We start from the raw sequence: 25,341 nt of genomic DNA, 5'->3' as shown, positions 1-25,341 counted from the left end.
TAAAGGTCCATTATTCAATTACATTTATTTGAATAAACAAAATTGTGCCGCAGAGTGGCTGTGTGTTTAAGCACATCTGCCTCAAAGTTGTGAGATTCCCATTGAGGCCTTGTGTGTGTGTGTGTGTGTGTGTGTCTGTGTGTGTGTGTGTGTGTAGGGACTTTTAATGAGGGGGAAAAATAGGGACCGGGAGGCTTTAATAAGGACTGCAACAGATTCAGAGAAGCAAGATATTCCCCATCCAGGGTCTCATTTAAGGGAGTTGTTTGGTGTTGTCTTGTTTGAGCTTGAATATCACCAGCTTCTGACGTTCCAAATTTGTCTAATTTGAGACACCTCCGAGTAAGGTATTTTTACAGTCTTTGTTCTCACAAGTACTGTGATTGTACTTCCACATAAGTGACGTAATGAGGACAAGTGACAAAGAAAATGGAAGAATCCCAAAATTGTATTTATGTCAAATTAATAGAATGAGGTATTCCAAATACACTTGATGAAAAAGATCAAAGACATATGTTTATGGTAATGGTACATTTCAATTCCAATTAATGTTCATAATTGGAGACCTGAATTAAAATGAGTTGACCAATCAGCTTAACAAAGACATAAACAAAGGACATATTTTGGAGGTTTGGTTCGATGTTCACAGATCGACATACTTGATGGCATACATCATGCTGTCAGAGGAAAAAAAAATACAATAGCTGCTCAATGCTTGTCAGACAGCGTAGGCGAAACCAGAAGAATTTTAGGCGTACTGTCCCTTTAAGAGTGCCGAAGGCTGCAGCTGCGCAGATGGTCGCTCATCTCAGCCACGATTGAACGTGTCAACCTTTCTACGGATGCTTCGAGGATGAATTAAACCTGCTTATTTAGCCATACACGCCCAAATGTGGTGATTGACAGATGGGAAATATGATGGCGCGACCATTGTCTTCCCAGCTGCGTTACTGATTCGGTAAGTGGCATTTGTCAAGACGATGTTTTCACATGCGTCTTTTTTTTTTTTTTTAATTGTAATCAATGCATTTAGAAACAAAGGACAATGGTTTTCAAGCAACGGTAGATATAAGCTTGAATTTCTAAAATGTGGCAAATATTTGGATTGCAAAGAAGAATTTCTGTGGGTGTACTCTTTCGGATGTTTAATCCGTCAGATAACTGCTATTTGTATTGACTTCGGTGGATGTTATAGGATGAATTGGTGACATCTTTCTAATCGCATTAGGATGTCTAACAATAAAATTGCACTCTTGATGGGTTAACCCACAGTAGATATGGCTGCAGACGTTTTACAAGAAAATTATCCTCATGATAATATTTCTATTGTTTTTGATAGTGACGTAACACAGTCGGTGTTTTGGTTGCCAAACAGCACTACACGAAATGAGTGCTTGATGATGTAAGGTTCTAAGAATTGATTCCACCGCTTGAAGTCATGCCATGCGGTCTATTTGAAAGGACTTTTAGACACATGTACGGTATTGTATTTCAGTGGTTCTCGAACTGGGGTCTTCTTGCCCAAAGACAGCTGGGATTGGCTCCAGCACGCCCGCGACCTTTGCGAGGAGGATAAACAGATTAGAAAACGGATGGATGGATGGAGTATTATTGCGGGAATATTTTTTTTATTCCCGCAATATATTTTTCTCAGACTACAGTATTTTTTTTAAATACTTTTTCGAATAAACGGTGTATTTTTGAATTTCCACCGCTGTCTTGAAAATACGCAGCTTTTATTAGCATTGATAATGCACATTCAGGAAGACAAGGCAATGCACCGGTTTAGAGGACATTTCATACACAAGGCAACTCAATGCTTCACACAGCTAAAACCACTGCATCTGAAAGCATTTACAACACAGCTGAATGCACCCTCGAAAAGCAAAGAGAGGTTGTGGGTTCAAATGACCAAAGTCAATTGGTGCTAAAAACTAACCAGGGTACAGGGTTCGATCCCAGGTACGGCCTTCCTGTGTGGAGTTTGCATGCTCTCCCCGTGCCTGTCTGGGTTTTCTTCGGCTACTCCGGTTTCCTCCCACATTCTAAAAACATGCATGGCAGGTTAATAGAACACTCAAAATTGTCCCAAGGTGTGATTGTGGGTGAGGATGATTGTGTGTGTGCTGGGGTTGGCCGGCAACCAGTTCAGGGTATACCCCGCCTACTGCCTGAGGACGGCTGAGATAAGCTCCAGCACGTCCACAACCCTCGTGAGGACGAGCGGAATAGAAAATGGATGGATGAAATACTCATTATTTATGTTCCAAAGACCCAGAGAGGAAAAGGATGAAAAAGCCACATGCCGCATGTTGCAGACCCCTCAGTTACAGTAGATGGGCCCTGTGCCAGTGACTGGCTGCACACACATGTATGCACTAAATGGCCTCATCAACAACCATCTGCAGAGCTCCACAGGAAGAAGCCGGCAATCTGTGGATGATGGAGGACAAGCGCAAGAAGCGGAGCCCCAAAGTGTCCCTTCCACAGCCGCCTCCTCCCCCCATCAACCCACGCAAGGTCTCCGTCCTGCCCGCCAGCAAAAGTGCCACCTTCTCTCTAGGCTTGCCGCAGCCCCCTTCCCCCAAAAACCGAGGCAAGTACAAAAGGTCTGTTGGAGCGGCGGGACAGCCTAAAGAGGTCTTTGCTGGCGTGGTGCCTCCACCCAAGGTTACCAGGTAAGTATACTACCACATACCGGTATGAGTACAGTTCAGTTGCATTTAACTTTTAAGTATAGTGCAGTACATATGTGTTTAATAATTTAGAAGTGTTTGTTTGCAAACATTTATTCAGGTACATTTTTTTTAAAAATGTGTACATATGCAATGCATTTTGAATAATTGATTCATTTTTATTTTCATATATTCATATTTGAGAGTATTTAGGGAACTTTTTAGAAATATTTGAGTGTGCTTCATTAGGCGAAACGTGCTGCTATCTTGTGGCATTTAATGGCTATTACAGTACAGTCTGCTGTATGTCAGTGTGTGTGGGTTGGGGGGCATTAATTTCTCATGGATTTTTGCCATCTTCTGCCCCTCTCCCCCGCAAATAGCAAATGTGATTGTGCAGCGATTCTCAAAGTGCGGTGCTCGGGCTCCCTCTTCTACGTGTACTGAAAGAAAAAAAAAAAGACGACAATTACAGTTCAGTTGTATTTTACTAATAACTTCAATACATTTGTATTTAATCCTTAAGAATTGTTTTCAAACCTTTATTTAGGTACACTTTTTGTTCAACTTAAATGCAGTGGGCTACATTTTACCGCAATATTGGAGCGCACTGTAGATGTTCAAAATGTGCATGTTATAATGACTTTCAGGAAGATTATTATTTTATAAACCCATGCTCATGTATTTTGATGTTGGTTATGTTGATATTTATTTTTAGGTGGCACTTACTGTAAACGTTGCTCAGTTATATTGCTGCTGATGTCTTTCGTGCAGAAGGCGCACATGTTAGATCTTGAACCACCATCCATTCCAAGATGGGATGAAATGCAAGTGGATTGTGTCAGGAAGAGAATATGGCATTAAAAAAAATGGGACAAACAAATTTAAGTGATTTGTTGTCATTACCAGTGAGCACAATAGTCAACACAATTACATTCGTACAGAAGAGGGCAAATCCAATCGTTTCTGACCTTTGATTGTACAATGGTAAACAACCTCGGAGAGTCCAATCTTTCAAGTTTTTGTGACTCTTGCAGGGCCCACAAGGAAAAGCCCAGGGCCCCTCAACCTGCAGGGCCCAGTAAAGTCATGCAGTCGTCCCCCCTGCAGCACTCCTTTCTTACCGATGTGTCCGATGTGAGGGAGATGGAGGGAGGCCTTCTGAACCTCCTCAATGATTTCCACTCGGGCAAACTGCAGGCTTTTGGTGAGATGAATTTCAGCAACTTCTAATGCCTGTAGCTCATCACACATAAAGGATCTCAAATCTGGGGCATGGCACCAATCGAAACGTTCCAAGCAAACTTTTATCAACAATCTCCATTGTAATTTTTTTTTTACCCGTGCTGGAATTGTCTCTTTGCACAAAAAATAAAATAAAAAATAAAAAGTACACGTAACCACAGCTGTGTGTGTGCATGTGTGTGTGTGGCACAGGTAAGGTGTGCTCCTTTGAGCAACTGGAGCATGTGCGAGAGATGCAGGAGAAGCTGGCGCGACTTCATTTCAGCATGGACAGCCACGTGGAGGAGCTTTCCGAGGACCAGAGGAAGTGCGCCTCCGACCACAACCTGGAGCGCCTGCTCGGCAACGTAAGCACAAAACTGAACTCGATCGATTGTTCCAGCATCGGGTCTTTACTTGAGTGTTTATTTTTATGTGGACTTTTGACATTTAATCCCAACATCTGAGAACAATTATCTGTACTTTCTGCTCCTTACTTTTCAAAAGAGATGTAATTCTTTTTCAAACTCTATGAATGTTAAAAATAATTTTTAAAAAGAAATACTGTAAGAGAGAGGGGTAAAGTCAACCGCGGTTGAAATTTTGATTGATTCATATTTTAGGGACGTATAAGGCAGAAAAAACTGCCACATGGAATGTGAGCTGAGCAGCATGAATGACAATGATGCCGCAAATTTGGAGACGCAAAAATATTCTTCATCCATGGCCGTATTCAAGAGAATTGTTGTTGGTGTTGTCGGTGTCTTGTGCTTGCCTGCTTCTGGTGTCTTTCATAAAAAACAAATACAGTAATCTAAAATGTCTACACACCTAAAGGGTTTTGTGATATAAAAAAAATGAGACCAAGATAAATTATTACCAAACTTTTTGCAGCCATTCATGTGTCCTATAGCCTGTCCATCTCAAATGTGAAAAAAAAAATATTTGCGGGAGTTGAATTAAAATTAAACAATTGAGACAATGTGGGTGCACAAGAGTGCCTAAATCATGCCCCAGAAAAATAACAATTGGGCTGTTGCTGCGGTTCATTTGCCATCATGGAAAGCTCATGAAATATTTAATCTGCCCAGAACAACATTCTAGTTGTCCGTTTAACCTCCCTGTGCCGGGGCGGTGAGCTCATTTGATACAATTGTGGCTGAGGCTTGTCTTGATAAATGGCATGAGATGGAAATATTGACAAGCAGGCAAATTATGCAGTACGGCATTAAGGATCAGTGTCAGGTTCAGTTCCCACTTACGCACGTCTAACTTTCTTTTGTCTCTGTTCATCTTACAGCTGGAGGAGCTCAGCACCTCAATGTATCCTTTTTTTTTTGGGGTCTACTCAGTTTTAAAATACCCAGAACGCTTTTTGTAATCTTTAATGTACGTGTTCAGACAAAAGCTCCATTTGGCTGAGAACCAGGATCTGCCCAAGACATCTGCTCCCTGACTAAGTGAGGTGTTGAGAGGCCGTTAACATCCCAGCAGACCCGGTCACCATGGACGTACGCCACGGGGTTGCCATAGCAACACGATGAACGCATAAAAGAGGGAAGGTACTTTTCCGTTGGGTCACTGAAGGCGCAGCAACAAATGACTATACCAAAATTCATTCACGGCACAAGAAAAGGTCTGACAGACGGAATTCCTATGATTGAATCTAATGAGTGTACTTTGCATTTCGAAAGGACATTTCATCAGCGTTTTGAAGTTTTGGGGACACATTACCCTTGGAATTCACATTGTGGTTCAGTCAGACGCTTTATATCTTTGCTAATGTTTTGAACCGGGTGTAATAATGTAGGACAATCTTCACTGCATGGAAGAGCAAATGTAGAACTTGGGTATTTGATTAAGTAACCTGTTCAATATTGGGATTCACATTTCCCGTTATTATGACTTCATGGATAAATGTCATTATAATTTCTCTGTATTGTCTTGGGGTTTCAGTAGGATGTGTATACGGTGTCTTTATATAGGGATTCAAAATGGCAGCTACTTCCAGTTTCGGAAATTTAAGGAGCGGGTTTTTGCTTGATCACAAATGTGCTCCCCGACAGGCAAGTTCAAGTTATTGCTTTGCCCAACCAATTATTTTTTCTCTCGCCTGTGACTCTATTAATAAACAACACGTGGGATTACCTCTTGGAATTGAACTCAGCTTTCACTGTGATAAGTAACACACGACCGAAAGTTTTTTTTTTTTTTTAAACCTCCGCTGACAAAATAACTTGCAAAACCAGCATACATAATTGTGGATCGGTAACCAATTTCAAACACGTGTACTTGATACTCACTTGCCACAACAACACCAGTACCCAAGCTGTATCATAAATTGAATATTGTCATTTTACAACAGTATACTGTCAATCTATCAACACTGATACGTTTACTGAGGTAAATAGCACTACCAAATGATGTGGGCAGTGAGCGCTATTATGCATGGATTGCGAAAAAGGCACAGGAAGTTCGATTTACAGAAATAAAACACTTTATATATGTACTGTATATATTTAGATATCAATCTGTCTTTATCATCGTTTCCAAATATGTTGAATATAATTTAACAATCAAAGGCGTTAAAAGGCTACTTGAAGACTGGCACTGTACTGCGAATCCTCCATCTGTGCCTTTTGTTTCTCCGGCAACAAGGGGAGTCAGCCCAAAGTCCTTTTCAAGAGCCTTGACGCAGGCATCAATACACACTTAGCTATTACGAAGCGTGTGTCTCGTTCCAGAGAAATGGGTCACGCAAACAAAACAGTCTGCAGCACATCAACAAGATTTAAAAGGGTCACACGACAGAAAAAAATGGGACTCATGATTACAGAAGAAACTAATACTGTGCAAATACATAACCAGCTGTACAGAAGTATCTTGTACTATGATAAATCTCATTTTGATGACTCGGCAACAAAAAAAACAGCCACATAAATCCGAAAAAATATCACCGGACATTTTCTGACACCGCTAAAACACGATACAACTTTCAGATCCCTGTCTGTCCTTTTTGTGCATTATAACTTTACATTCTGCAAATGGCTCTCTGGTTTGTGGTTCGTGTTCAGCAGATGAAGTAAAGCAATGACTGATTCATATGCAAATCTCGCATTCATCATGAGCTACCTTGTCAATGTGCAAAGAGAGCAGTGTTGTCTGGGAGCAGGACCTGGTGTCAGGATGTTGCAAACTTCCAAGCTTCTGTACCAGAGGAAGAAATATCACTGAGAAAAGAGTAAAAAGTTCCTCATCGTTGAGGACTTTTCTCTTCATTGGGAGAAAAGTGCAGGCACGAAGAAATGTCGAACATCTCTATGTCTTCAAGTAAGTAAGGTCAACGTTGTGTCTGTATGGTCTCCAACCGCTTGCTTTTTATCTTTTGGAGGCGGACTTCAGAACCTCGTTTAACCCTTTGTTGACGTTGGCCGATTGGGATGCAGCACACTCGCACAGGCCGGCCCCCATTTGGGCGTGAAGAGCCACGCACAGGTTGGCGGTGGCCGCGCGCACGCTGCCGCCGCGTCCGTGAATGGTGCCGCTGTGGCTCGACGTACCAAGCAGGTGCCACAGCAGGGGCAGCGCTTTCAGCTCCACCATTTGGGGCTTGCGAGGGTAAAGCTCGCTCACTAGATCTGGAATTACAAAGACCAGATGGTTAAAAGAGCTTTAGCGCCCCGCCACTCAAAATGGGGGTCGCCTTAGCCGTAGCTTGAGTGTCTGTTAAATCCTTTGCAATACATTGCAGTAGCTATGTCAAATCATTAAAAAAAAAAAAAAAGCTCAGAGATGATTTTGATTCAAAACATAAATCTACTTGCAGCATTACTAGCCCTCTCACACACCGCTCAATAATTTACAGGTAAGGCAAAATATTTGCTTGTTGGAAGCGCATAATTTGGGTAAATGTTTGTCAATTCACTTTGCCCCCAAACTCAACATTTTCATTATTTTAAGGACTTTGTGCACAATTGAAACATTATGCATCCACTATATATGTATATCAACAGAATTCATATACTCATATACTATGTTTTACTCATCCGTGTTATAGATTACTGTTGGTAATAGTACGCAGTCCACTGTTATTTCACGCTAATTGTAGAGATAATTCTGTAGAATAATCATGATTCCTACCGATCTGTTTTTTCTTCCGTCTGTCTAAATGGGCAGGCACCATGTCTATGGACATGTTTAGCACGACTGACTCCACGGGGCAACTTGGTTACATAAAAAAAAGTATCTAACATGCAAGTATTGAACTTTTGTCCACAGACGCCAGTGATGACGTAAACCAAATCTTTGCAAGTTCAGGGTCAAAGCATCATGTCATTAGCCTGTAGTTGCAGCACACACAGGAAGTACGAATGCCGTGGAAAAGTAAAACAACAACAACAAAGCCAGTCAAGCAGTTGTTACAGATTTACCTGCAACCTTCTCAACAAGATCCACCTTGGCTTTGCCGCTTGCAAATTGAGCCTTAGTGCAGAAAGGCTGAAGGAGGAGACTGTTATCTGTCAAGAAGATATAGCGATACCGTTAACTGGAGAAAGTGAACCAAATTCTAACATTTTAATGGGATGCGGATTCATACCAAGGTTGACCATAAGGGCATCAATGGTTCCAATAGCAGCAGAGTAGATGGCGTTGTTTTTAGAGTTCAGGTGATTGTCCACAATGGCTGGGACTAGAATGTTCACTACTTGAGACAAATTGTCCCTCATCAAGGGGATGATTTTCTGCAGCGACTCAAGGGCGTAATGGTTGACCTTGCTGTTGGCCTCCTGCAGCCTGGCCTTGAGCGCATCGAAAACCTAAAAACAAAGGGAGAGCTGAGGCCAAAGTCTGCTTTCAATGTTCACGTTTAGATGATTACGCTGAGATTTCTCCATACCGGGAATATATTGTGGGTGACAATGTTCGGGTTGTGCTGGCAGTCAGCCACGAGCTGGTCCATTCCTTTGATTCTCTCTCGGAAGTCCTTGGAGCCCAGCAGGCCTGTTATGTGCTTGATGTATTCATTCTTGTCCGCTATACTCTGTGTCTGAGATCTGTTGCTGTAATTACTGTTGGACATTCTGGAAAGGACGCACAATACATGGCGTGATGTATTAGTGCCAGCCTCGCCTTTAATTGTACACGACATGTGTACAAAACTAGACGTCTCTCTTGATTGATGTAAATCAGTTAAGACGGCTCTATGCTTTCAGTCGTCATTATCTTTTAGGTGTGTCGGCCAAAAGTACTTTTGTCCTTACGCTGTATTTATGTGAAACGGATCTTTTTTGTACTGGTTAAGTAGAAACACGCTTACCTGATGGGGTGGTAGAGTGGCTCTCTGGTGAGAGACAAGGCTCGGACTGTACCGCTGCCTGGGAGGGAGCGTCTGCCCCTGGCTGACTGCGTGTCCTGCGGCATCTCGCCAAGCCCCTAACACCACCCCCGTAAAAAAAAAAAAAAAAAAAAAAAAAGGATTAAGACTCAAATTAAACACAGCAATGGTGTTTTAATATAATAATAATAATAATAGATTTTATTTATAAGCGCCTTTCAAGACACCCAAGGACACTTAACAATAACAAAAAACACAAAATAATACGGGTTGAGCAGCGGCAGCCAAAACGCGCCAGCGTTCACTCAACCTAAAAGTCAGAAACAAGGGAGGGACAGGGGGAGAAAAAAAACCCCACGCTCGAACTACCCTCATTTGAGGATAATTTGAGTGAGGCAAAAAACTCCTGCACAAGCATATGACAGTTACAACAGGTCACAAGACATAAACAATGAAGACGGTGAAACAAGGGAATGTATGAGGGAGGGGGTGATGGTGGGGGACTAGCTTCCGTGCGTACTTTCATCAGGGGAAGGTCGAGATAGCAGATGTTGTTTTGGTTTTGAAGGTATTAATTACAGTTGTACCTTTGTCTTTAGAGTTAAAATGGTATCTCTAGTGGTTTGCAGGTCTTTGGAGGGAATCGTTCTTTCCAGGATCTTCTCAAAGTCTGTGTGGCAGGACAGACACAGCAGCATTCGGCGGCCGTGGTATCTAAGGAAAGATTGCACGATTGTCTGTGTCTAATGTCTTGTCTTGCAATATTTTGTCATTTTATGTTCACTTTTCTTTTGATGGCGGCGCGGGCACCCGCAGCGGCTCCTCTTGTTGTATGTTGTGAGAGGGAAGAAATTTCATCTGTGCTGTATGTTGCATATACAGCACATTTGACAATAAAGTTGTACTTGATACTTGATAAGGGTTAAACGATTAACGAGTCTTTGTCAAGTCCAGATCCTCAGACATGTACATGGATTTTCAGGCAAGAAACAGGTGTCGATCATTTTCTAATCCCCCGAGACAAATCTCACCCCCGCTTTCTATGGTCCTTGTTTAGCGTGGTACACATGATGTCATCAAATAGCACAGTGACTACTGGTTAGATGTATTGATGCACGGTTACAAGTTTTACAAGTCTTTGTACACCTAAACAGACCTACAAGTCATCAGGCATACCTTGCTTCCTGCGAGGAGTCTTGTGACAGCTTGGTGACTGCAGGTAAGATTCTTTCAATTAGATCTTTACCTCCAGAAAGGAGGCGAGCGGCTCCGACCTTTTCCACCAAATTTGCCAAGTGTTGGGCAGTGCACTTCCTTACCAATCCATTGAGATGACTAACAGCAAAAGCAAATTATTTTAAGATCCCAATTCCAGATTCTGAGAAACGGCATATGTGCTGTGTGTGGTGAAAGCATACTGACCCAAGTCCTCCAGAGAGCAGCGCATGAATGCCTCGGGTTGGAGTGCAGTGCTGCACCATGCTGTCTAAAGCAGCATCAACATCCTGCCTGATAAAGGCGTTACTTTCGCCCGCCTTTTGCAGCAAGGCTTTAACGGTCCCCTCTAGCTCCTGGTCCATTGCCTTCTGCAGGTGCATGTAGAGGTCACCCAATGTACACACGGCAGTCCTGGACACGCCCGACCTGAGGTTCTTCACCTGAATAAGGAGATTTTCATACTTATAGGAAAACAACAAAGTTGAATGTCCCTGAAGGTAGCATTTTTTTTTTATATGTAACCAAAAAAAATGGCCTTGAAAGTTGTCAGGGTTTCACTTTGTCGTCACAATAAACTTTGTTTTTGTTGTGTAAATCGATTCATCTATGAATGGCGCCTTTGTCATTCATACTGAAATGACTTCCCGCAGTTTATTACATGCGGTGCTCAACTATTTTTTTAAGACCAGTATGTTAAAATGTGAGTTAAAATAGCCCACAGAGTTGGTGACTGTGATGACAACATTATGACCCTGAAAGACACATTTACAATATTCATTTCTATTATTTGTTTCCAAAATACTGTTGAAGTAAATGGGCCTCCCGCAAGGGATTGTGTTTGACTTTGGCAGTTCTACTATATGATTACTTTGTCATGACTTCACATAAATGCTGTTACCTCTTGAATGAGCGATAGGCAGACATCACGAAGCCGGCCCTGGAGTGTGTCAGAGTGGTACTGGGCCAGAGAGCGTAGAAACGTAAGACCTTCAATCTTCTTCTCCCTGAAAGGCAGAACAGTAGGGGAAAGCATTCTCACATAATGGACAAACATTTTTCTTTGAAGAGCCATTGATAGTCAATGTGATGTGTAGTTTGCATACAAATGCATAGAAATTTACATGCGGTATTTATAACAATAAATATGATTCTTTGCTCTTGAGTTATCAATGTAACGGGATGGGTTTTTCTTAGAAGTTGTGTTTCTCACCAGTGCGTGGAACTCAGCAAGTCGAAGCTGTGCATCAGCGCCAGGTCCGGTTTGGAAAAGGGACACAGTTCAGGAAGCTGAGAGACATTTTTCTTGTGGCCCACAGTAACGGGGGACAGCTCATCTGAAAAAAGGCCATCCAAGACAAGACTCTTAGACCTACAAGGCTCAGAACAAGCAATGTGTGTGTGGTGATGGATTTATGAGTTATCAAAATGAGCCACAGTGCACAATAGAAAGAACATCAATACAATTTCCTCACGCTCCAATACCTTTAATGGTCGAGCACACATGCCAATTCCAGGGACCACATTGCTTTTAAATGTCTCATTAAAAAACAATATATAAGGTCCAACCAACAAAGAAAAAAACTCCCGGGCCACAACAATAGGTAAACCTGCACATGGAATGAGATTCGATACAATTGCCGAATCACAGGGAAATTCTGCTGCAACAGAGTTTACTTCTCTGTTGTCTGAGAAACAGTCAAGGGTGTTTGTTAATTCAATGCCAGTCATCACTTCTGCTGTTACAGTAGATTGACTGTGTGTGTGTGTGAACATGAAACTATGACTGTACTGTGGCGTGTGACAATGAATAGGTTTCGAAAGCCAAAGATTGTACAGGTGTACCTCATGTTGTGGACATTTTTACTCATTGCATGTTGATACCCCACTGACCTGAGCTGTGGGAGAGCGAGGGGCGTGCTCTGTTCAGGCTGGGCGCCCTCCTCATACGGGACAGGTTTTGGGGTTTAGGAGGCACTGTGGGGGGGCTTGGTTGATGGGGTGGAGTGAGGCACTTGACAGGGCTCTGGGGTGCTGGTGGACTGACTGAGGTTGTGACACTTAATGATGAACCATCCGAGGTGAGGTCTTCTGTCCAAGAAGTGATTGTACTGCCATTCATATGCAGATCTAAAACAGAGATCATCATTGATATGTCAAAAATATGTCGACATTTTTGCCTGCATAAAAACAATTCTCATTTTTTACTGATACAGTCACACTGTTTAGAGATGTCACACCTTTACTATTGGGATTTTCTTCATTGGGCGAGGCAGAGAGCATCTGTCGGACACGGTGCCGAATCTTGTCCCTTTCATTGGACTGCTCCTCAGGCTGATCCAGATGTTTCAGCTGGATCTTATCCCGCATGGACTTCATATTCATCACCTACTCGTGCAATGGAAATACATAACAGGCACTGCTGTGACAAATGCGGACGCCTCGTAGTGATCTGAAAAATAGGGCCAAATGTTACCTCATCTGGATAGAAATTGTCACGGCCCCTGTGGTCACCAGAGATAACCGGGGGGGCTCCCAAAGGATCAGCGATGGGTTTGGTGACTGAATCACCCTGCTCCAGTGACAAGGCCAAAGCCAAACGAGGGGAGGATGCTGCGGTACCAAACACGCCTAAAACAGATTAGGGGACATTTGCAGATAAATTATGTGACCAGCGTTCCATTGTACAAATTTGTGAGGATCCAATTTAAATGTAATGGAAATATACCATGGAAAACAAACAAACAAAAAAAGAAAACAACATTCGGTTGAGTAAAAAAAAAAAAAAGAGCAAAACTAATGATTATGTACACCCACCTCTTCCAATGACTCCCTCAGGCATGTCTATGGCTGGCGAATTCTTGCTTCCATTGCTTTGAGATCCTTAAAAAACGACAACAACAATTCAGTATAGCCCTGAAATCTGTCATTTCTCCAATGGCTTACCTTTTGTGGACTTGACGGCTCTGAATGATTTACCTAACAATGGTTTCACCAATGGAGGAGAAGGTACTGTCGCCTCTTCACTGGCTCTGATTGTTCCACTGGAATAAGTAACTCTTTGCCCAACAACGCCTGCCTCAGATGACAAATCATTCCTCTGAGATAGTCCTTTGAGAAGCAATATTAAAATAGGCGTAAATAATTAAATTCAAGCCATAAAACGTCTGATTCAATCATTACTACTGACCCCTACCTGGAAGGCTGCTAAAGTCCATGGACACAGAAGACCTCAGGTTTGCAGAAGGCACTCTTCCAATTCGAGGCTTCACTCCTGGGGAGGCCATGCTTCCGGAACTATTAATAGGTATGAAAAGTTAGTGGACCTTGCACATTCAAAAATTTGCATTTGCCACCGCTTCCCTTGACACTGGCTTAAATACAGTATACCAAAATCCTAAACAAGAAATCAATGCTAGGTTTTCCCCTCAAACTAACGCGAATTATCAAACAATACAAAAAGGTACTAAAATCTTTTTAGCCATTCAGTAGAAAAGTGTGTGAGAGAGAGAGAAAATTGATTTCTGGTTGCTCCCATCAAAAAAATAATAAAAAATAAAAAAACACATTGCTGTACCAGCTTTTCTTAATTACATTTGAACATTCATTCTTGACCAGTTAGTATGGCAAACACAGTTTGCATGTACAATTGAGCAAGAACTCGAAGTGTTGCTTTGCGGCCCACCACTGTATGACTAAAATCCATCCATCCATCCATTTTCCGAACCGCTTGATCCTCACTAGGGTCGCGGGGGGTGCTGGAGCCTATCCCAGCCATCTCCGGGCAGTAGGCGGGGGACACCCTGAATCAGTTGCCAGCCAATCGCAGGGCACACAGAGACGAACAACCATCCACGCCCACACTCACACCTAGGGACAATTTCGACTGCTCAATCAGCCTGCCATGCATGTTTTTGGAATGTGGGAGGAAACCGGAGCACCCGGAGAAAACCCACGCAGGCCCGGGGAGAACATGCAAACTCCACACAGGGAGGCCGGAGCTGGAATCGAACCCGGTACCTCTGCACTGTGAAGCCGACGTGCTAACCACTGGACTACCGGGCCGCCCTTGACTAAAATCAAATTTTATTAAAATAAAATGTAACAACTGAAAAAGCAAGATTCATTCAGCTATATTTTGAAAAATGTTTTCTATTGATAGTTGAGCTGGACGAATGAAATTGTATGTTTTATTGCCTATTTTCCTCTTGATCTTAAAAACAAACAGAAAATGAATGGCCCGTTTTTTAACTAATATTGGTGGCTAGTTTGTACTGTATTTCAATTCTAGAGCGACCGATGTACAGTACCTGTCGACTTTGAGCGTCAGCTCAAATCCACCCGAATCCTGAATGGTAAAACATGAATTGGGTTTTCTTCGTAAACACCACCGATGGCGCTAATTCAACAAGCCCTGTACGTGAACAAAGGTCGACTCCTACATCGAGCGCAGGTTTCCAAGCGTCACCTATTTGAGACGGGCTTCAAGGGGGACTGTTTGAAAAGCGCCTCCACGAAAGGCGACAATCACTGTGGCGTCGATGACGTGTTGTGTTGACAAACGCGGGGACGACGATGTCAACATGCCGTCATCGGCGCTGGTCACATTTCCGTGGGCTACTTGTATATGTCGTTATGTTTGTAAGTGAAGAGTGCCGTGTAAATGTAATCTGCAAATATGTGAAGAGTCGATGTACGACGACGAAACAAGCCGCTTGCCGGGGTTGTGCCTAAGTGCTTAAAACCCCGAGAAAAAAAAAATCCGTATCCCCTGACACATTGAGTGAAGGGAGCGGGACATTACTACGTTTGTTTTAATTTAAAGATATGAAGAAATGTAAATGTTTATGGGGTTTTTTTGTAGTTATATCAACGAGGTTTTATATAAGAGTGGTAGCATTCGTCAGTATTATTCGCTATAATTAAAACAAGCCATTGATTCCGCCGAAATAGGGGCGGGGGGAGCTTTGTTCATTTGCATTCGTTCTATCAAGTTTTGCCTTCAAATCGTTTTTAAGGACCATCGTGAATTTCAGTAATATAAAACTAAGTGACAAGGTACAAATGGGTGCGCTCGAATTCTTCGCAAAACATTTTATCAAGTGTAAATGTGCATAGGGTTCCAGCTCTTTCGGCGGAATTAATTGCTTACAGTACGTGTTAAATTGTGGCGAATAATTCGTTGAATAAAATACGGACAAGTGCGAGCATTTATTATTATTATTTTTTGTTGCAAAGTAGTGTTTCTAAAAATATAAAACAAACACAAAAGTGCGTTTTCTTTATTTCTTTGGATGAAAAGAATCGTAGTAGCAATGAGTAATGGCCCACAGTGAAAGTAAGCCCACGTTGTTTTGAGACGGGCAGTTTGTAACTGTTTGAAGCATTGAACGTGTTTGAGATGGCCTCCGGTGTGAGGATTCATTGAATGACTAGAGTCGAATGCAGAACGCGAGTGACTTTCTTTTGTTTTTCTTTCGGTCCTCTCGAACGATCGATAGCTGCTATGGATCGTTACAATAATAATAATAAACAAAATCAACCAGTCAATTGGAATACTAGTATGTGTGGGTCTATTTGTGCCCTGCGTCTGGCTGGCGACCTGTTCATCTACCTCCCGCCAATTAAAAAATAAATAAATAAATATATATATATTGTTTACAAATTGCCTGTTTTAAAACATTTGCATTTCTTTGCGGCCCCTGGGTGTACCTATGTTTGCATATACATCATAACCCCACTGAATAAAGACCGACAGGAAGGTTCTGTGTGATGATATGAGCAAATGTAGGAAATACAGGGGGAATGATAGATTGATTATTTTTAGTTATCATACGTTCGCTTATTATTACTGTTATTATTAATGCCATATTGATATTGATTGATTGATTGATTGATTGATTATGCTTGCAAAGAAGAACACTTATGCCTGCAATCATTAATTGACTATCCCTGCAATTAAGAACGCTTATGCTTTTAATAAAGATATAATGCTTTTAATCATTATATACTCCCATTTATAATCAAGAATGCTTAGTGCACTGTGTGGCAGTTTAGGGACGCAACCACCTTTTCGAGGACGTGGTTGGGAAGAGATAAATGGCGCCGCGTGAGTGGCTGCCTTTCCAGCAGCTCCTATATTTTGTTGTTCTACTTCTTCCTTTCATAACTTTGCTGCTGTGAATCGGGAATTTCTCCATTGCGAGACTAATAAAGGGTTTCTTATAAGTATTAAGACTAAACAGGAGCAAGGTTGGACAGGGGATGGAGCCATCAACACCAGCTGCAACGTGATGTTTTTTAACAATTGCACACAAGTACGTAATTTACACTCACATACACACACACATAGTCAAACATGTTCAGTGTGTCTTCAACAGCCCCCCCCCCCCCCACCCTTTAGATTGGACACACATATGTAGTAGATTTCCCAATAAATGAGGGGGTAAAGGGGGAGATCGTGAGGGTGACGTGCAGAGAACTGAAACCTAATGCTTCTCCTCGTTCCCTCCTGGGACCAGAATTGAGTCGCCTGTCTCCTCCTTGTGTTTTATGTCTAGATGTCAAATTGATGGACCTGACAGGAATAATGAATATACCAGGGAGAAAAAAATAATCCTACATTTAAAAATATTATTTATGTCAAAACCAGCCATGCATTCATCCATTCATATTCTAATCCCCCTACCCCAGCTGTCTTCGGGGTACACCCTGATCTGGATGCCAGTCAATTCCAGGGCACACAAAGACATACAACCATCTGTGCTCACACGCACACCAAGGGACAATTTAGAGTGTTCCATTAACATGTTATGCGTGTTTTTGGAATGTGGGAGGAAACCCGAGTACCCAGAGAAAACCCACGTAGGTAGAGGGAGAATATGCAAACTCCACACAGGACGGCCGGAGTTAAACAGCCTTTGTATTTAGCAGTCTGAATTCCAGAATCGAACCCTGCACCTCTGCACTATGAGTCGGACGTGCTAACCAGTCGACCACATTAAACCTTGTGTGCCAAAATTATTAGCTCCCCTCATGTTCATACTTGTGACAGCTCCCTTTTACCAACAAAACAGCACCTAATCTAGAATGTTTTACAAGATGGGAGAATAGAGAAAAAGGGATCCACGACCATTCCTCTTTGCACAATCTCTCTAAATCATTCACCTATCTCACTCCACAGGTTTTCAATGGGGTTGAGGTCTTGGACTGAGATGGCCATGGGAAGAGCTTAATTGTGTGTCTGGTGAACCCTTTCTGGAATTTTCTGTTTGAGAGTAGGCTTCTGCAATCTAAATTGTATTGCATTATTTCAAGACTTCTAACACACCTTCACCTTTGGGCTTCCAAACTGGGTGTTCGAGTCAAGTTAAAAGATTGATAAAATTTGTGTCTCCACAAAAACAAATGATTGATGACTGTACCTTTTGATGCCAAAGACAGTGGAGGTGGTGGGACTCAAACTGCAAAGACCACTGTCGCTGGTTGAGCTGGTGAGCACGGGAGGGGTGTGCACCATTAGGTCTTGACCAAGGGGTGACCTTAGAGCACAATCTAGGCTGTCCTGGTCTGGGTCTGAACTGCTTAGGCTCACTTTGGCCCTCTTCTTAGCAGCACTGTTGCGCAACGAACGCAGTGAGTTCCACATCTGTGAGCAAATCATATTGGCAAACATTGACAGGAAGGGAATGCATGACATTAATTTAAAATACATTATACGTCCACAGACTCTATTTACTCAAGACTTTGGGTGCACAGAATTGATCAACAGAATTCAGACAGGTAAATACAAAGGCTGTTTACCTCCTGCACGTCCAGGGGCTCATCTTCTTGAGTATCCTGTATTGTGTTAGCGCCCACAGGCTCTAGTTGAAGGTCCCTCTCTAGATACCGATTCTGAGGGCTGCTGCGTGCATTGGGCCTTTGGTCATTGTTATAAAACTGCTCTCCTGAAGGAATGACTGGTGAGATGGAAAGGGATGTCCTGCTGCTGTTCAAGATTCTGCGGAATGACGATGTTGATGAAGAACTTTTTAGGGAGGCACGGATTGGCCGAGGAGAGCATCTGCTAGAGAGGTCCCCTGGTGCAGGCGAGGGCAGAAAATTGATCATTACAAAACCATGATCAGCTAATTTTACATTCAGCTAGCTGACAAGCTAACCCTTGCCTTTGACTGCTGCGTCCGCCCTGGGGCTGGTCTCTCGCTGGTGAGGGGTGTTCTCTCGCTTGTTGGGCCAGGTGTTGGACATAGAGAGGGACGAGTCGGCATGGCGACGGGATAGTGTTGGCGTGAGCACACCTCCTGGGAGTGCAGCCAGTGGATAGGAAGGCAGCAGAAAGGAGCCAGGTGTGGTGTAGTTAGAGGGGAGAGAAAGTGTGCGCTCAACACTGCCATTCCTGGAGAGCATGTGTCCTTTGGATAACCCTGGAAGACACATTTTTTTCACTTTTGGACATAAAAAAATAGTTCAATATAAAACATTATATTAATAATATCTTATTAATAATATAGTGACCTGGCTGTGTGACACCGAAAGAGACAATATTAAATAATGACAGAGAAATGAAAATTCCAATAGAATTACTTCAAAATATACGAATATCTGTTTTTAGATGAGCAGGACAAATAGTTTACAGCAATTGATTCGTTGATCGTTAAAATTGATTCGTTAATCTCTGGTATCTCAAACGACAACGTACTTATGGTCACGCAAAACATCACTGATAGCCTCTCGTTTGAAGTGTGACATGTGCACGAGGTCCTCGTGCAATACATGCGTATTTGGGCAGCGGAGTGTGCTGAATGGCACTGCCCAAGCCAATAAACTTTGAACAGCGTCATTTCCTGTTTGGCCGAGAGTGGCTCTTGCGTGTGACTGGAACTTGCCACATCCAATATGGCCACCCCATTGACTCAGTGACCAGGACATTGATGTGGTGGCCGTATTGGATGTTGCTCAACCAGGCTCCTACAACGTCGCTGGTTTTGTCTTCATATATTGAACTCAGTCAAGTCACTTCAAATTATTTTGAGAGGAAAACATGGAGCCTGGCAGTGATTTTAAATATGAGGTCAACTTTCAGAATGAAGTTCCACTTCCACTGTTGAACCGAGATAACAATATCTATATCTATATTATTTTGGCAAAGGTTCCTTACCGCTGTCTGACTCAGTGAAATTTGTAGTTTTAAAGATGTCAGGGTCTAAGTTGAGGCTTCCGCTTCTTCTGAGCCGGGCTGGAGATATTCTTCTCCTGGATGTTTGGGGTGTCTGTGATTCTGCAGCACCTTTAGACAACATTTTTAAAAAAATTAATTATTCAAAGTATTGCAAAATAGACTGGGGCAACTAACACAGGGCTGGAAAGGCAGAGTTGTAAAAGTCAAAAAGTGTGTTGTATTTTATGAATAATTACCGTTCATTATATCTGGCAAACTGTCTAGTACGATGGGTTCATTCATTCGGGTTGTGCCTTTCAGCCACTTAATTCTCAGCGCTTTCTATAACACGTGATCTTGTGACTCCTTTGACTCAACATGCTAATCCAATTCCAAGAGGCTCTTAATATGTACCAGCAAATTGTTACAAGCATTCAACTGTACTTGTTACCTCAGATCAATGTGAGCGTGTGACGTAGATGGATCGGCACTTACTAAAAGTGGATATGTAGTTCGCCGGACTCAATTTCCTGGTGAGCGGAATAACTTCTTCCATGGTCACCTGTTAAAAGACAGAGATGCATTGATTACAAGAGGCGGGTGGTTGTTTATTCTATGCACCAGGCTAAACAAAATGATTTTCTGCTACACCAGACATAAAAAGGTCTACACACCCCTGTTCAAATGGAACGTTTTTGTCATTAAAATAGAAACAAGAAATATAAATCATTTGACCCCCCCCCCATTAATGTGATTTAATCTGTTGAACTCAGCTGAATTTTTATTTTTTAGAATAGGAAAGTAAAAAAATAAACAACTAATAGAATTGGTGCACAAAACCTGCCATTTGAAAAAGGGTGTGTTGACTATTTGTGTCCGCTGAATGTGGAAAGAGTAACGGCATACTTGACATGGCGTCTATTTTTGTAGTTCCATTTCTATGTGAATCGGAATCTGTAAAACCTTAATTTCAACAACTAAAGCACAAACAGAGTAATGAGAGCTTTTTGCGTCTGCCAGCTCACTCTTAGTAAAAGGTTGGCGGGGTTTGAGTTGGGTACTGCACTTCCAGCCAGCCTGCTTGCTTGCTTGAGAGCACTCCAGCACTTGCATTTTACACCTGAGCTGTCAATAGGCCATGTTGTACAAGTCTAACCATGTAATATTACCAATTGTATTTGCCGAACACACACACTGTCACACACGCACGCACACCCATAAGAGGTGCTCTGCAATCATGGGGTTGCTGGGAAACAGACGCTGCGGTAAACAGAAGGTCTTGAAATGAACATGAACACAACAATGCTGGGCAACAGTTCCCAGAACAGAATTAAGTCAATTAACACTGCCGGAAACACACCACCCCCATCCTGATCTATGAACGGCATGAGTAGAACGTGTCTGATAGCTCTGCTGTGAGAGCTGTTGGGATCCTGGAACTAAAATAAGATGAGTCACCACCAGATGCAGACCTGCCAAGCTATAGAAATTCACTTCCAGACAATTGATCTATATTTACATATTTTCAACATTGTCAAGAAAATAACGCTGGACAGATAACACTTTATACACTGTGTATTAGGGCTGCCAAGACTCGTCTAGTCAAGACGTAGACGATCAAAATCTATTATTATTGCTATTATTCCAATTTTTTTTACTGATATTTTAAGTTTTTGCCATGGTATCCTTTCAGGATCGGTACAAAGGTACTTTATGCAGGTATAGTATCAAAAACGAAATTTTGGTATCGTGACAACACTTTCATCAGCATCGTCATCAGCATTTGGTGAGAATACAAGAACATTCAATACTCAAATATACCATTCTGATTTTAAACTCCTCCATACTTTGCAAACTGGATTTGCCAGAACCAGCATAGCATTGTTCCGAATCAGCAACGAATGTCTGGTCCCGAATGCATCGATCACAAGTATGTCGATAAAGGAGTGATGTATAACAGCAATTGAGCAGCAAGTAGTGTGACCTCACCTGCTCGGAGCACTTTCCATTGGGGGAGCGGCACTGATGGTTATTTTCAGTCAATGAATAGCTCAACATCTCCCAAGGTAATTTATTCTTCCCTTTACCTGCGCTGACAATCCTCCTTTGAGAGGGAAGCTCATCAGTGAGTGATCCTAAACTGCCGTAGCCATACAGTCGCTCATATTCTGGCTCAGTTCGGTGACTCCTTGCACTGCTAATCCTTCCTCCATTCATCACCCAGTCCAGATCAGCTCCTGAACAACTAGCCTGTGGGGAGCAGCGGAGGCCTGATTTCGGCACAACCAGACCGTATTCCACCACTCCCTCTGGGGAAAGTTTTGGGAGAACGTGTCTTGCACGTCTGGCCTGTACAGCTGCCATAAGCCCCTCCGCGTCCTCTTTGAGCTCAACGTTGTCCACAGCTTTCGTGAGGGGCTGTTTCTTCCCTGTATCGAGGCAGGAGTCAAAAACTGCAAATAGCTCAAGGGCAGCGTGGCGGACCTTCCTTTTGCTGTCTGACAGATAAGGTGCAACTTCCAAACAAAGCTTGGGGATGTTGAACTCTTTTCTGGGATGAGTGAGCATAGCTGCAATAATGATGTTAAGAACATCCTCGCGGACTCTGGAATTCTTGTGTTTCAAATTACAAATAACAAGGTCTAAAACTTGTTGTGGGGCCACAGTTTTCATCATCAGATGAAACATGTTCATGTATTCATTCCTGGCGATGGTACGAGTATCACCAAGGGCCTTGACGGCCACCAAAACTATCTGTTTAATATATTTGTGAATACTTGCATCTAACCTCTGAATAAATAAGTTTAAAACTTGTAAGGTGCCATAAAACACTTTAAAATTACTGTCATCTAAAAGTCTGGGAAGAAAATTGATGAACTCTTCCACGCTGTCAGAAGGGACCAATTTCAAGTCCACTTCCGAGAGTATTCGCTTGAGCTCTTCCACTCCATTTGTGCGATTCTGGTAATTCTTGGCATCCAGAAGTTGCTGGTGTAACTCCTGGGAGATTATTCCACAAATCATTATTGGTGATCTGACAGATGTGGTCAAACATGAGAAGAATCAAGCGCAATCTTAAGAGGATGATAATATTCCTCTTCATTCCCGTTGGCTTTCATCCTGAGTGGTTGATGATGGGAAGCCAGCCACTTTACTGCGGAGAGAACAAAGAAATCAGCAATGACACAGGATTTGGATTTGTGTCATCAAATTGAATAAAGCATAAGTTGATGGCGAAGAAATGCATATTATTCCATCCATCCGTTTTCTATTCCAGTTATCCTCGTAAGGGTTGTGGGAGCGAGAGACAGCTTATAACTGGTCACCAGTCAATCGCAGATAACAGACGCAATTGATCATTTGTACTCACATACACGCCTTGATATCTCACAGAGCGACCAATGCTTGCCACGGTACCGATTGTTGAATTGGCCAACATTCATCAGAAATGTTTGGGAACTTTTGGGAATGTTTGCAAACGCCTAGAGTAGCAGGCAAATCTATGGTCCCAATCCAAATTAAAAGCTGCTCAAACCTTCCCCAGTATTCAGTTTTTGGCTGTCCAATATTGAAGATGGATTTCAATAATGTGGAAGTTAATTTCTGCGGGTCTGCAGCATCTTCCAAAACTGAAGGGAGTTCTTCCTCGGCATGTACATCCACCTCCCCAATAACCACCGAGGGGTCATTGCCTTCCCCTTTGGGCCTTGTTTCCTGTTGCCAGCCAATGTAGAAAATGGGTACAGATATCTCACTGGCAAATGCATGTGATTGCTTGCACGTGAACACATATTGAACCATTGTCACGTGGTCGCTCGCATTGATGACAAGTGCTTATGACTGTTTTACAAAACGACTTTCTCAGCAAAACGATGAATCCAGCAAAACAAGGAAAACCTGTGACACGTAAAACTGTTTGCAAACATGTTTGCAACCTTTTACGAACCCTGACAGGAAACCAAAAATGTGCTACGGTCGCAAGCATTCTCTGCTCAGTGAGATATGGGCTCACAATCATTTGCATCTTCATTGCATCTAATATGTATCGTTTTTTGGAATGTGGGAGTAATTATTCGCAGATAACACACAAATAAGGGGACAACATCCACCTCCACAAAGTAAGACCGGGGCCCGGATTCGACCCCGAACCTCAGAACTGTGAGGCAGACGTACAAAACAAAGAAAGTACATCATGAAAACTTGTGGCACAAAAAAAAACATCATGAAGACAGACTAATCATCTTGCAGCACTCATTGACGAGAGCATGACAGGACACGATGCACCTTAACGTGGGCAACCAACAACTTGTGGCTGGTTGCCACTCACCAACATAGCTCAGAACAACGTACACCGATGTATACAATTCCTTTCTAATGTAACATGCCAATGTATTAAGTAACAGAAATACCGACTGCAGCAGCCCATGCACTTAAACATAAACGGTGCCTTCAGTGGACTTCTAACAACCGACCGCCTACGCCATGCTGAAGAAGACACAAACTCGATATATCGAGTCGTTGCTGGTGTTAATATCATTGGGTGCACTGTGCTAAGCTAGCTCGCTACTCGGTTAAATAATGCTGACTGATTCTGGCAAGCAAAGTTAAAGCAAAGCAATAACAAAACAAACCTTGCAATGTCTCACGGTTCTTCGACTTCGACAGCTCTACGTCGAGACTATTAAACGTTACGTCGTCTGCGTTCCCATGTCCGGCTGCGGAGCGGGCTGCTTATTCTTCAAGCGTGAACATTTTGGTTCTGTTTAGTTGGTGTGTGAAGTGTTGAACGTTCGGAAGCTACAGAGGTATTTTGATCGACGGGAACCCACGCAGCACACACACTTCGCTCGAGCATTCACACACATGCACACGTACAATACGCGCGCACGGCCGCACACACCGAAGCACTGGGAGGCAAAATGGCGTATCCAGGTCGCAAACTGAGAGCTTCCATGGTGACGCGAGCTGCGGGTTCGTGCACCCACTACCGCCGCCACACGGCCGCACGCGCACGCCGTTGGGAAGCGAAATATGTGAAACATCTTTTTTTGTGCAAGTTTTATTCCCATTTTCAATACAAAACATTAAAGTAAAGAATACAACTTGTTAAAAATACAATAAGGGGACCTGCAAAGATTTTGAATCTTGAGATTTATTCTCAAGTAAAAGGTGCAAATTTGAAAAAATGTTCCTGTTTCCGGATCTATATGAAGCTCTTCAAATCCTTCTTAATGATTATTGTGTAACAAGTTCTATAGTCAATTTTCCCCCAAATTATTGTTTTTGTATGGTGCATTCTTTTAGATATTTTAGTAAACGCCATTTTATTTATTTGCTTTGCTTTTAAATATCTTAAATTCTTTTGCCTCTACATGTAGCCTCTAACTATTCCATGTGAAGCACATTGAGTTCCCTTGTGTATGACATTTTCTATATAAATGAATCTGCCTCACCTTGTCTTACATTAATACAAAAAAAATGATCATTTAAATGGTCAGTGGGCCTGATTTAAAAAAAATACAGCGGGAAGTATGCGGCACCCAAGCCATAAGTTGCCCACCCCTGCTTGACACAGAAAACATTTCTTCCCTTTAGCATCGTTAATATGACTACACTTTAATTCAATGGCAAATAAATGCTACTGTGCATTCAGCATTCACTATTATTAAAAAAATACTGAACTAAAATACTATTACTCACATTAGTACTAGTAGTCCCTGCAATTGGCTGGC

General features: G+C 42.4%; 2 protein-coding genes across 4 annotated transcripts; one reads left to right on the top strand and one right to left on the bottom strand.

The window, feature by feature from the left end:
• The first annotated feature begins 808 nt into the window (after positions 1-808).
• ccdc28b (coiled-coil domain containing 28B) lies at positions 809-6,056 on the top strand. The gene is made up of 6 exons (XM_086127203.1): positions 809-958; positions 2,409-2,678; positions 3,713-3,882; positions 4,113-4,267; positions 5,200-5,222; positions 5,301-6,056. The coding sequence occupies exons 2-6, from the start codon at positions 2,440-2,442 to the stop codon at positions 5,353-5,355; spliced, it is 642 nt and encodes a 213-aa protein (XP_085983329.1). The 5' UTR covers positions 809-958; positions 2,409-2,439; the 3' UTR covers positions 5,356-6,056.
• On the bottom strand, positions 952-24,497 carry togaram1 (TOG array regulator of axonemal microtubules 1). Of its 3 annotated transcripts, XR_015102664.1 has the most exons (25): positions 24,241-24,497; positions 21,599-22,763; positions 20,105-20,171; positions 19,610-19,738; positions 18,618-18,875; positions 18,253-18,530; positions 17,874-18,097; positions 13,646-13,746; positions 13,396-13,560; positions 13,267-13,332; positions 12,926-13,080; positions 12,690-12,837; positions 12,343-12,579; positions 11,663-11,786; positions 11,351-11,456; positions 10,657-10,892; positions 10,411-10,569; positions 9,822-9,948; positions 9,217-9,332; positions 8,797-8,980; positions 8,497-8,716; positions 8,330-8,416; positions 7,032-7,537; positions 1,940-2,045; positions 952-1,559 (listed from the first exon to the last, which is right to left on the bottom strand). XR_015102664.1 is itself a non-coding variant. In XM_086127201.1 (23 exons), the coding sequence occupies exons 2-23, from the start codon at positions 22,631-22,633 to the stop codon at positions 7,278-7,280; spliced, it is 4,482 nt and encodes a 1,493-aa protein (XP_085983327.1). In that variant the 5' UTR covers positions 22,634-22,763; positions 24,241-24,497; the 3' UTR covers positions 6,418-7,277. The 3 variants fall into 3 exon arrangements, 2 of the variants coding, with proteins under 2 accessions (XP_085983327.1, XP_085983328.1); XM_086127201.1 differs by lacking the exons at positions 952-1,559; positions 1,940-2,045 and having other exon boundaries at positions 6,418-7,537; XM_086127202.1 differs by lacking the exons at positions 952-1,559; positions 1,940-2,045 and having other exon boundaries at positions 6,418-7,537; positions 13,429-13,560.
• Between the last annotated feature and the right edge of the window lie 844 nt (positions 24,498-25,341).

Source organism: Hippocampus guttulatus, chromosome 13, assembly GCF_054856545.1.
Source record: "Hippocampus guttulatus isolate MCC_2025c chromosome 13, RoL_Hgut_1.0, whole genome shotgun sequence".
NCBI classification, from domain to species: Eukaryota; Metazoa; Chordata; class Actinopteri; order Syngnathiformes; family Syngnathidae; genus Hippocampus; species Hippocampus guttulatus.
This window is presented reverse-complemented; position numbering and strand designations above follow the sequence as displayed.